The 12,813-nt window shown below is 43.2% G+C and overlaps 1 protein-coding gene across 1 annotated transcript in view; it reads right to left on the reverse strand.

The window, feature by feature from the left end:
- The window catches only part of dbh (dopamine beta-hydroxylase (dopamine beta-monooxygenase)), a gene marked incomplete at its 3' end in the record, with an annotated part of 67,416 nt that overhangs the window by 22,854 nt on the left and 31,749 nt on the right, over positions 1 to 12,813 (reverse strand). Inside the window, exon 11 of the mRNA XM_083657338.1 lies at positions 941 to 1,050. Within this exon, the coding sequence (XP_083513464.1) occupies positions 941 to 1,050 (110 nt within the window). The remainder of the gene's footprint in view (positions 1 to 940; positions 1,051 to 12,813) is intronic.

The following is a 12,813-nucleotide window of genomic DNA, read 5'->3' on the forward strand; positions in this document are numbered from 1 at the left end:
TCTTGGTGTGTTGACACACCTGATGTCGTATCCATACAGCTGTAGCTCAGGAGGTAGAGCGGGTCGTCCACTAATCGCTTTGGATAAAAGAGGTCGGTGGTTCGATTCCCGGCTCCTCCAGTCTGCATGTCGAAGTGTCCTTGGGCAAGACACTGAACCCCAAATTGCTCCCGTTGGTGTGCCAGCACCCTGCGTGGTAACCTGCCGCCATCGGTGTGTGAATGGGTGAATGTACCTACTGACTGTAAAGCGCTTTGGATAAAAGCGCTATATAAATGCAGGCCATTTACCATTTACCATACATGTGTGTTGGGGTAGGAAATTAGCAGGTGGCTCGGGGGGCAAAATGCCCCTAAAAAATCTAGAATTGCCCTTGGAACTGGGGTGACGGGGGCTTTTAAATGCCCCCATAAAATAAAGAGTTTAATACTTTCTGTATTTTAACATTATTCTGCATTTGCAAAGTGTGACTCGAAGATGGCCAGCTAGGCATCCGTACAAACCCCCCGCTCCTCCTCCTACTAGCGTTATTTAGCTCAGTGACAGGCAGCACAAGCTAGCTGGCCAGCTAGTTCACTCATGTTTTTGCCAACATTAATAACATGCCAGACAATCAACAGTGTTGTTGAGATACGAAATAAGGATCTTTAACTGTGATTGTTTATGAACTTTTAGAAATAAAAAATGTTTGGATAAGAGTCATTGATTGGTCTGTCATGCTACATAGGTGCAACTAATGCCTACCCCAGACTAGAGGATTTGAAAATCCTCTAGTCTGGGGTAGGCATAAGGTATTTCCCAACATTTGATAAAATTGCCCCTGAAATATATTTCACAGAGGCAAAAATAGCCCTTGTTTAAAAAAGTTAATTTCATACCTGATCGCACCTGTCATATCCATACATGTGTGTTGTTGACGTACCTGATGTCATATCCATACATGTGTGTTGTTGACGTACCTGATGTCATATCCATACATGTCCTTTTCAGGGCGGCCATGTATGATCCAGTGAGCCAGCTCTCTACCACAACCGCCTCCCATCATCATACCTGCAGAAAACACACAAGGATGAAAATAAATTGTTACAAACATCTAAAATCCACATTAAAGGAACAGTCCGTCCATCCATCCATCTTCAACCGCTTATCGAGTAGCAACAGTCCAGTTCACTTAAAAGTTTAAATTCTGTCGTCATCTACTCACCTTCACGACTTCACAGCTAGAGAGAAAACCAGTCATTGATTTTTGATTGTACTGGTTTTCTCTGGAGTTGTGCTGCAACCTTCCTGTGTTATATAGACAAATTTCCCCTGTGCTTCAACTGGCATGAGGGTGAGGAGATGACAGAATTTTCATTTTTGGATGAACCGTTCCTTTAAAATCCATTACAAACATAAAATACATACTGTACAATACATAAAACCCCATACCAGCATACACACTATTCCACTAATGTATATCTACTGCAGGGTTGAGTATCATGATTTGTGGTCATACAGGGTGGGAGACAAGGGGACAGAAGTGTGAACAACAAACATGGCGTCTCTGTCTGTCTCTCATCCTCTCTGCCTGAGAGACGCCTGCAGGACCGTGACTGTCTCATCAAAGAAGAAGATGAGCCTTTTCTCTCAGTCAGCAAGCTGCAGTACGTCAAGTGACCTGGAGAGGATTCCTGTGACCCTCGTTCCATCGTGTGACCTTTTACCCAAAGCTGCCCCCCCGGAGTAGTGTGACCTCATCAGCCCGAGTAGTGTGACCTCATCAGCCCGAGTAGTGTGACCTCATCAGCCCGAGTAGTGTGACCTCATCACCAACCAATGGCTGCAATATTCTGTTTATTTCTGTCAAAGACAGGCAGAAATCAATATTTTACCCATCCAGTGGATTTTTTTTTTGAGTTGCTGTCTTTTAGCGAGCTCACTCTTGTGTTTTCTTGTGGCTGATGGCATCATTTTGGAATAGCGTTGTGCGTGCATGCGTGTACACGCGTGTGCGTGCATGCGTGTGCCAGGCGTGTGTACACGCAGCCATGTGCTGAGGGGCCAACATCAATATGCCTCCCTCCTTCTCTCTGTCCCTCACAGCATCCCCCTCTCGCAGGCTCCATCTCTCAGGACTTCACTCCTCTAGGGGGCGCTGTCACTCCGGGCCCAGCCTGGCTGGACGTCTGAATGGAGGGAGGAGTGGATGGATGGAAGGAGGGGTGGAGAGAGAGAGAGGGACGGAGGGAGGCAGGAGGATGGATGATGTAAGTTCACCCGAATGGCAACCTCTGCGTGGCTAGAAAAATGAAGCCAATGCGTAAGTGCCTTAAACCTGTTCTTCCTGATGGCCAGCAGGGGGCGACTCCACCGTCAGCAAAAAATAAGTTTCATTGTATGGAAGTCAATGGAGAAATAGCCCTGACGTCTCACTCGATTTATGACCTCAGTTAACACGTTCCTAATGAGTTGATGGTCTCGATCGCTCGTTTCAAGTCGAATACAACACGATGTTCATTTTGTAAATTACAGCCCAATTTGAAGTAAAATAGATGATAATGGAGTGGAAGTGGAACGACACGGAGACTAATAATCAGGATATTCATATGCAAAAGAAAATACTAGCCAAGTCCAAGATTGATAGATGAGACCCAATTTCGGCATTTAATCTACAAAATTGGTTTATTAGAAAAGCAATCAAAAAAACTAAGATGGAAAGCATATGACACAGAAAGCATATGACACAGCATTTAGAGCAGGGAAGATGGATCAGAGATTTAAACACTTGACTAACAGAGGGATTAGCGCATTTTGCAAAAATAATGGAAGAGAATGAACTGCAAAGCTTTCAGGCTTTGAAAGACACTATGGTCTGGAGACTGTAGATCCTTACAGGTACTTTCATGTTACATAATAACATTATATTATTATATATAACATTATATTACATTATGCAACATTACTTTCTCCACCAAATCCAAGAACAAGATCCATATGCAAACCCAAGTCAACGTATACAACTGTTAGCACACAGACATACAAAAGGGAGCAGGAGAACAGTGTCAAAGCTCTATACCAGAGTATTAACGGTTCTCGTAAACATACAACAGAGACTATATTAGAGAAAGATGGGAAGAAGAATTGAATGCTGAAATGACAGCTGAACAATGGTCAAATATTTGCAAGACCTGCAGTACAAACAACAACAACAACAACAAGCTCCAACTTGGCAGGAATTTAGCTGGAAAACCAAAATCAATGAATCCTAAAATCAATGCAGTTAGTGTGATGAAGGGGAAGCAAATCATCATCATGTCTTCTGGGGCTGTTTAGGAATGGAATCATTCTGGAACGATGTGAGAGGATACAGGAGATCTTGACTTCACAAATACCAAAGACTTGCCTTGTTCTGTATAGATCGAGTACCACAGGGATGATGTATTTTTGTAGGCTTTATCCAGAAATCACCGCCATTTGTTTCTTCAGGGGAAAAGTCTATGGGGTTTTAGAATGGGGATTTCACTTAGATGCATAAAATAAGGTCTGTGGTTAACAAAAGTTTATGGAAACGTGAACCTGGATTCTGCATGATGCTCTTCACAAAGTGAATAACTTTTATGCCTTTTACTTTACTTTACTTTATTGCATTTAGCAGATGCTTTTATCCAAAGCGACGTACAGAACATGAGTTTAAGAACATAGAGTAAAAGAACATAGTCAATATAAAAGTGCATAACAGTATACAAAACACGGTGTGCAAACTGCATTAAAATTCAACTATCAAGCCGCACATTCAGCAACATCCAAACAATAACAATGTATAAAATGTTTGCATCAAGCCATTCATTCCACATCATACAGCAATAAACATTCAACCATAACTAATATTACTTCCATTCACATCCTTCTTAATCATCAATTTGATAGTGAACATAAAAGAGATGGGTGTTGAGTCTCTTTTTGAAGATGGAGAACGATTCTGCGGAACGGATGGAGTGTGGCAGGTCGTTCCACCACCGGGGAACCACAGAGGAAAACAGACATCTCCGTGACGTGACATGGGACTAGTTGGAGGGGGTAGTACCAGGAGTCTTTCATTAGCGGAGCGTAGTGAGCGGGAGGGGGTGTAGAGATGGATGAGTGAGTGACGAATTTACGTTCCAAAAGTCATCAAGGTTATTCCCGTTTGTGAAGATTATCATGCAGAACCCAGGTTGGCGTTTTCAAAAACCTTTGTTAACCACAGACCTTATTTTATGCACTGAAGTGAAATCCTCATTCTAAAAACCCAATAGACTTTTTCACTGAAGAACCCAGGAAAGACTTCTGGACTCATTCCTGTGGTTCTGGATTTGGGGGAGCTTCTGGATGATGTGACAGGAAGAGGAAGTGATAGATATCTATTGGGGGAAAAAGCCATAACACATAAATGCCTGCAGGTGGATCCTCCATCGACAGAAAACTGGCTTCAAATAGTCTCTGAAATGTTTCAAATTGAAAAGCTCACCTTCAGTCTGAGCTTAGTTAGGTTCGCGTTTTTTTTTTAACGAGAATTGATCGTTTTTATTGGGTGAACCTGTGACTTGTCGACTACTTTTTGGGAGTAGTCAATGACTACTGAAACGCAGTAGTCGTGACTCGTGAATGCCCTTGCTTCTACTCAGCTTGTTATTCGCCTCTCTCTCTCTCTCTCTCTCTCTCTCTCTCTCTCTCTCTCTCTCTCTCTCTCTCTCTCTCTCTCTCTCTCTCTCTCTCTCTCTCTCTCTCTCTCTCTCTCTCTCTCTCTCTCTCTCTCTCTCTAAGACATTTTTTTTTTTTTTTTTACATTACGTCATTTGGCAGACGCTTTTATCCAAAGCGACTTACAATAACACATTTTTGTCAGCAATAGAGCAATCCACTATGTAACACATGATAACTACAACTTCTGAAGGAACAGTGGTACAAGTTAAGGTTAGTAGTTTTTTGTTTGTTTGTTTGTTTTAACAGAGAAAGAAGTTAGATCAAGAAGGGCCCAGATGGAGCCTGAAAAGGTGAGTCTTTAGTCTTTTCCGAAAGATCAGCAGTGATTCAGCCGTCCTGACAGAAGGTGGAAGCTCGTTCCACCATTGAGGTGCCAGGGACGAGAAGAGTCGCGAACGGGATGAGCGACTTTTGAGCCCCCGTAGTGAAGGAGGGCCGAGGCGTCCTGTGCTGGTGGAGGAGCGGAGGGAACGGTGAAAGATTTGGAGCCTGACCATAGATTGTAAGTACAGGGTCTGGTGTACTGCCCTGTAGGCCAGAACCAGTGTTTTGAATTGAATGCGTGCCGAGATGGGAAGCCAGTGAAAGACATCATTCTTTCTCTGTCTGTCATCATGTATCATCACCCTTCTCTTCTCTTCTGTATCTCTCTCAGATTCTCTCTAGAAATGTGCCCTCTCTCTCTCCCCTCTCTGACATTTATAGATACCACATTCAACCCATTCCAAAGCTGCCTTCAAAGAGAGACAACGTAGTTCAATCTGTCTTTATCTTTCTTCATCCCTCCTCGCTTCATCCACCCACCTCTGTCCTCCACATCATAAGCCTTCAATCTATAGCTCCTTTTTTTTTAATCTAACTTTGAACTACTCTTGTGGGATGAGGCGACAGGATAGGAGGTCTGGCTGCTATTAACCCATTGATACCTGATGCAACATTTGTGTGTGTATCCCTTTAAGACCGCGAACCGCGTGACGCGGTTCGCGGTCTTAAAGGGATACACACACAAATGAGGGATATACATGCAAATGCTGCATCAGGTATCAATGGGTTAACCTAGCAAAAAAGCCCAGTGAAATGAGTGACATCCCTGTGGCTCTGTGTGTGTTTATGGATCATTGTGTTTTATTATGTGATAAACGCCTCTGTTAATATATCAACACCTCATCTCGTGATGGCGTTGCAGCTAAGCGTGGGGTGCAGCCGTTAGTTGGCAGCAGCATCAGAACGCCCTGAAAGGGATGAGTTAAGTGTGGTTATATTGATACTGTGAGCAAGTTAATGTTGCCAAGCAACAACAAATACATTTTTTGTCAGTGGTGAGGAGAGTGTTAGATTGCTTAGCAACCAGAGTGAAGTCCAGCGAGTCAAACTACATCACTGGAGGGTTTCAAAAGTTCCACACTACTCAATGATGGCTTTTTTATTCAAACTACATCACTGGAGGGTTTCAAAACTTCAACCAGAGTGAAGTCCAGCGAGTCAAACTACATCACTGGAGGATTTCAAAACTTCCACACTACTCAATGATGGCTTTTTTATTGTACATTAAACTACATCACTGGAGGATTTCAAAACTTCCACACTACTCAATGATGGCTTTTTTATTGTACATTAAACTACATCACTGGAGGATTTCAAAACTTCCACACTACTCAATGATGGCTTTTTTATTGTACATTAAACTACATCACTGGAGGATTTCAAAACTTCCACACTACTCAATGATGGTTTTTTTATTGTACATTAAACTACATCACTGGAGGATTAAAAAACTTCCACACTACTCAATGATGGCTTTTTTATTGTACATTAAACTACATCACTGGAGGATTTCAAAACTTCCACACTACTCAATGATGGCTTTTTTATTGTACATTAAACTACATCACTGGAGGATTAAAAAACTTCCACACTACTCAATGATGGCTTTTTTATTGAGTCAAACTACATCACTGGAGGGTTTCAAAACTTCCACACTACTCAAACCAGAGTGAAGTCCAGTGAGTCAAACTACATCACTGGAGGGTTTCAAAACTTCCACACTACTCAAACCAGAGTGAAGTCCAGTGAGTCAAACTACATCACTGGAGGGTTTCAAAACTTCCACACTACTCAATGATGGCTTTTTTATTGAGTCAAACTACATCACTGGAGGGTTTCAAAACTTCCACACTACTAAAACCAGAGTGAAGTCCAGTGAGTCAAACTACATCACTGGAGGGTTTCAAAACTTCCACACTACTCAAACCAGAGTGAAGTCCAGTGAGTCAAACTACATCACTGGAGGGTTTCAAAACTTCCACACTACTCAAACCAGAGTGAAGTCCAGTGAGTCAAACTACATCACTGGAGGGTTTCAAAAGTTCCACACTACTCAATGATGGCTTTTTTATTGTACATCTGTCAGCTTCCACCCTGTGCTCTCTGAAGCATCAGCACCATCACATCACCATCACCATCACCATCACTATCACTATCACCATCACCATCACCATCAGCATCAGCATCACCATCACCATCAGCATCAGCACCAGCTAAACACCCTTGGCTTGCCCTAGCCAGAAGAGAGATGGAGAAAGGTGTGTGTGTGTGTGTGTGTGTGTGTGTGTGTGTGTGTGTGTGTGTGTGTGTGTGTGTGTGTGTGTGTGCATCGGGCCCTTCCTGCTGTGCAGTCACAGTGGAATATCCTTGTCTTTAATTATGAAGTGTGTGTTTCCAGCTGTGTTAGCAGCTCCCAGCGATGCAAAGCCCAACTCAATGAGCTCTGTCCCAGCTCCACACATTCAAACACAGACAGACTGCTGGCCGGATGGACCCACCCAACTGCAGGTCTAATGGCTGATTATAAAACAGCCGTCTCAAGCAATCTGATTGGTTCACAGCTTTGGTATAGTTAGCGTATACCACAGCTAGAGCCGCATCCCCGAAACACCCCGCCTCTGAGAAAACAAATGGTAGCTAGCTAGCCTCGCAAACGGGAGCTCCTAAGCCAACCCGTGTCACCATAATACCCAGAGTGCCTTGCGGTAATGCTTACCGTCATCTCCTGCTAGTAACATCATCAGTATGCGACGGCTGAGCTAGCTAGCCGCAAGCTGGCTAACGGTAACAATGTTCGCTAGCTGCCTACCGAAATGGAAACATCTAAGGTTAACTTTGTGATGTATGCTTATTATACCACACCTAAGGGTGGTATAATATAATATAATATATTATACTATACTAATATATAACAACCCTTAGGTGTGGTATAATAAGCATATACCACGGCCTGTCATGAGCTATTGCTTAAATATCCATCTGTTACAGAGAGAGAAAAGGCTGACGTTCTTTATTACGATTCGGATTCGGAGGTCCCCCTGATGAGAAACCTCCAGTACTACAATAATATAAAGCAAAATCCTTATAAGTACTTAGAATAAATGGGAAAGATGGAATTCTAAATATGAAGGAAATTATCTCAGACTGATGTTATGATCGTGATCTCCTGGCATCAAGGACGTAGCCTAACACCATCAATAACAAGACTACCAAAGATCTCCTGGAATCAAGGACGTAGCCTAACACCATCAATAACAACACTACCAAAGATCTCCTGGCATCAAGGACGTAGCCTAACTAACACCATCAATAACAAGACTACCAAAGATCTCCTGGCATCAAGGACGTAGCCTAACACCATCAATAACAACACTACCAAAGATCTCCTGGCATCAAGGACGTAGCCTAACACCATCAATAACAACACTACCAAAGATCTCCTGACATCAAGGACGTAGCCTAACACCATCAATAACAAGACTACCAAAGATCTCCTGACATCAAGGACGTAGCCTAACACCGTCAATAACAAGACTACCAAAGATCTCCTGACATCAAGGACGTAGCCTAACACCATCAATAACAACACTACCAAAGATCTCCTGGCATCAAGGATGTAGCCTAACACCATCAATAACAACACTACCAAAGATCTCCTGGCATCAAGGATGTAGCCTAACACCATCAATAACAAGACTACCAAAGATCTCCTGACATCAAGGACGTAGCCTAACACCATCAATAACAACACTACCAAAGATCTCCTGGCATCAAGGACGTAGCCTAACACCATCAATAACAACACTACCAAAGATCTCCTGGCATCAAGGACGTAGCCTAACACCATCAATAACAACACTACCAAAGATCTCCTGGCATCAAGGATGTAGCCTAACACCATCAATAACAACACTACCAAAGATCTCCTGACATCAAGGACGTAGCCTAACACCATCAATAACAACACTACCAAAGATCTCCTGGCATCAAGGACGTAGCCTAACACCGTCAATAACAACACTACCAAAGATCTCCTGGCATCAAGGACGTAGCCTAACACCGTCAATAACAACACTACCAAAGATCTCCTGGCATCAAGGACGTAGCCTAACACCATCAATAACAACACTACCAAAGATCTCCTGACATCAAGGACGTAGCCTAACACCATCAATAACAACACTACCAAAGATCTCCTGGCATCAAGGACGTAGCCTAACACCATCAATAACAACACTACCAAAGATCTCCTGACATCAAGGACGTAGCCTAACACCATCAATAACAACACTACCAAAGATCTCCTGGCATCAAGGACGTAGCCTAACACCATCAATAACAACACTACCAAAGATCTCCTGGCATCAAGGATGTAGCCTAACACCATCAATAACAACACTACCATAGATCTCCTGACATCAAGGACATAGCCTAACACCATCAATAACAACACTACCAAAGATCTCCTGACATCAAGGACGTAGCCTAACACCATCAATAACAACACTACCAAAGATCTCCTGACATCAAGGACGTAGCCTAACACCATCAATAACAACACTACCAAAGATCTCCTGACATCAAGGACGTAGCCTAACACCATCAATAACAACACTACCAAAGATCTCCTGACATCAAGGACGTAGCCTAACACCGACAATAACAACACTACCAAAGATCTCCTGACATCAAGGACGTAGCCTAACACCGTCAATAACAAGACTACCAAAGATCTCCTGGCATCAAGGACGTAGCCTAACACCATCAATAACAAGACTACCAAAGATCTCCTGGCATCAAGGACGTAGCCTAACACCGTCAATAACAACACTACCAAAGATCTCCTGGCATCAAGGACGTAGCCTAACACCGTCAATAACAACACTACCAAAGATCTCCTGGCATCAAGGACGTAGCCTAACACCATCAATAACAACACTACCAAAGATCTCCTGACATCAAGGAAGTAGCCTAACACCATCAATAACAACACTACCAAAGATCTCCTGGCATCAAGGACGTAGCCTAACACCGTCAATAACAACACTACCAAAGATCTCCTGACATCAAGGAAGTAGCCTAACACCATCAATAACAACACTACCAAAGATCTCCTGGCATCAAGGACGTAGCCTAACACCATCAATAACAACACTACCAAAGATCTCCTGGCATCAAGGACGTAGCCTAACACCGTCAATAACAAGACTACCAAAGATCTCCTGGCATCAAGGACGTAGCCTAACACCATCAATAACAACACTACCAAAGATCTCCTGACATCAAGGACGTAGCCTAACACCATCAATAACAACACTACCAAAGATCTCCTGGCATCAAGGACGTAGCCTAACACCATCAATAACAACACTACCAAAGATCTCCTGACATCAAGGACGTAGCCTAACACCGTCAATAACAAGACTACCAAAGATCTCCTGACATCAAGGACGTAGCCTAACACCATCAATAACAACACTACCAAAGATCTCCTGACATCAAGGACGTAGCCTAACACCATCAATAACAACACTACCAAAGATCTCCTGGCATCAAGGACGTAGCCTAACACCATCAATAACAACACTACCAAAGATCTCCTGACATCAAGGACGTAGCCTAACACCGTCAATAACAAGACTACCAAAGATCTCCTGACATCAAGGACGTAGCCTAACACCATCAATAACAACACTACCAAAGATCTCCTGGCATCAAGGACGTAGCCTAACACCATCAATAACAACACTACCAAAGATCTCCTGACATCAAGGACGTAGCCTAACACCATCAATAACAACACTACCAAAGATCTCCTGACATCAAGGACGTAGCCTAACACCATCAATAACAACACTACCAAAGATCTCCTGACATCAAGGACGTAGCCTAACACCATCAATAACAACACTACCAAAGATCTCCTGACATCAAGGACGTAGCCTAACACCGACAATAACAACACTACCAAAGATCTCCTGACATCAAGGACGTAGCCTAACACCGTCAATAACAAGACTACCAAAGATCTCCTGGCATCAAGGACGTAGCCTAACACCATCAATAACAAGACTACCAAAGATCTCCTGGCATCAAGGACGTAGCCTAACACCGTCAATAACAACACTACCAAAGATCTCCTGGCATCAAGGACGTAGCCTAACACCGTCAATAACAACACTACCAAAGATCTCCTGGCATCAAGGACGTAGCCTAACACCATCAATAACAACACTACCAAAGATCTCCTGACATCAAGGAAGTAGCCTAACACCATCAATAACAACACTACCAAAGATCTCCTGGCATCAAGGACGTAGCCTAACACCGTCAATAACAACACTACCAAAGATCTCCTGACATCAAGGAAGTAGCCTAACACCATCAATAACAACACTACCAAAGATCTCCTGGCATCAAGGACGTAGCCTAACACCATCAATAACAACACTACCAAAGATCTCCTGGCATCAAGGACGTAGCCTAACACCGTCAATAACAAGACTACCAAAGATCTCCTGGCATCAAGGACGTAGCCTAACACCATCAATAACAACACTACCAAAGATCTCCTGACATCAAGGACGTAGCCTAACACCATCAATAACAACACTACCAAAGATCTCCTGGCATCAAGGACGTAGCCTAACACCATCAATAACAACACTACCAAAGATCTCCTGACATCAAGGACGTAGCCTAACACCGTCAATAACAAGACTACCAAAGATCTCCTGACATCAAGGACGTAGCCTAACACCATCAATAACAACACTACCAAAGATCTCCTGACATCAAGGACGTAGCCTAACACCATCAATAACAACACTACCAAAGATCTCCTGGCATCAAGGACGTAGCCTAACACCATCAATAACAACACTACCAAAGATCTCCTGACATCAAGGACGTAGCCTAACACCGTCAATAACAAGACTACCAAAGATCTCCTGACATCAAGGACGTAGCCTAACACCATCAATAACAACACTACCAAAGATCTCCTGGCATCAAGGACGTAGCCTAACACCATCAATAACAACACTACCAAAGATCTCCTGGCATCAAGGACGTAGCCTAACACCATCAATAACAACACTACCAAAGATCTCCTGGCATCAAGGACGTAGCCTAACACCATCAATAACAACACTACCAAAGATCTCCTGACATCAAGGACGTAGCCTAACACCGTCAATAACAACACTACCAAAGATCTCCTGGCATCAAGGACGTAGCCTAACACCATCAATAACAACACTACCAAAGATCTCCTGGCATCAAGGACGTAGCCTAACACCATCAATAACAACACTACCAAAGATCTCCTGACATCAAGGACGTAGCCTAACACCATCAATAACAACACTACCAAAGATCTCCTGGCATCAAGGACGTAGCCTAACACCATCAATAACAACACTACCAAAGATCTCCTGGCATCAAGGACGTAGCCTAACACCATCAATAACAACACTACCAAAGATCTCCTGGAATCAAGGACGTAGCCTAACACCATCAATAACAAGACTACCAAAGATCTCCTGGCATCAAGGACGTAGCCTAACACCATCAATAACAAGACTACCAAAGATCTCCTGGCATCAAGGACGTAGCCTAACACCGTCAATAACAACACTACCAAAGATCTCCTGGCATCAAGGACGTAGCCTAACACCATCAATAACAACACTACCAAAGATCTCCTGGAATCAAGGACGTAGCCTAACACCATCAATAACAAGACTACCAAAGATCTCCTGA

The sequence above is a fragment of the Poromitra crassiceps genome (assembly GCF_964638095.1).
Source record: "Poromitra crassiceps genome assembly, chromosome: 21".
NCBI lineage: Eukaryota > Metazoa > Chordata > Actinopteri > Beryciformes > Melamphaidae > Poromitra > Poromitra crassiceps.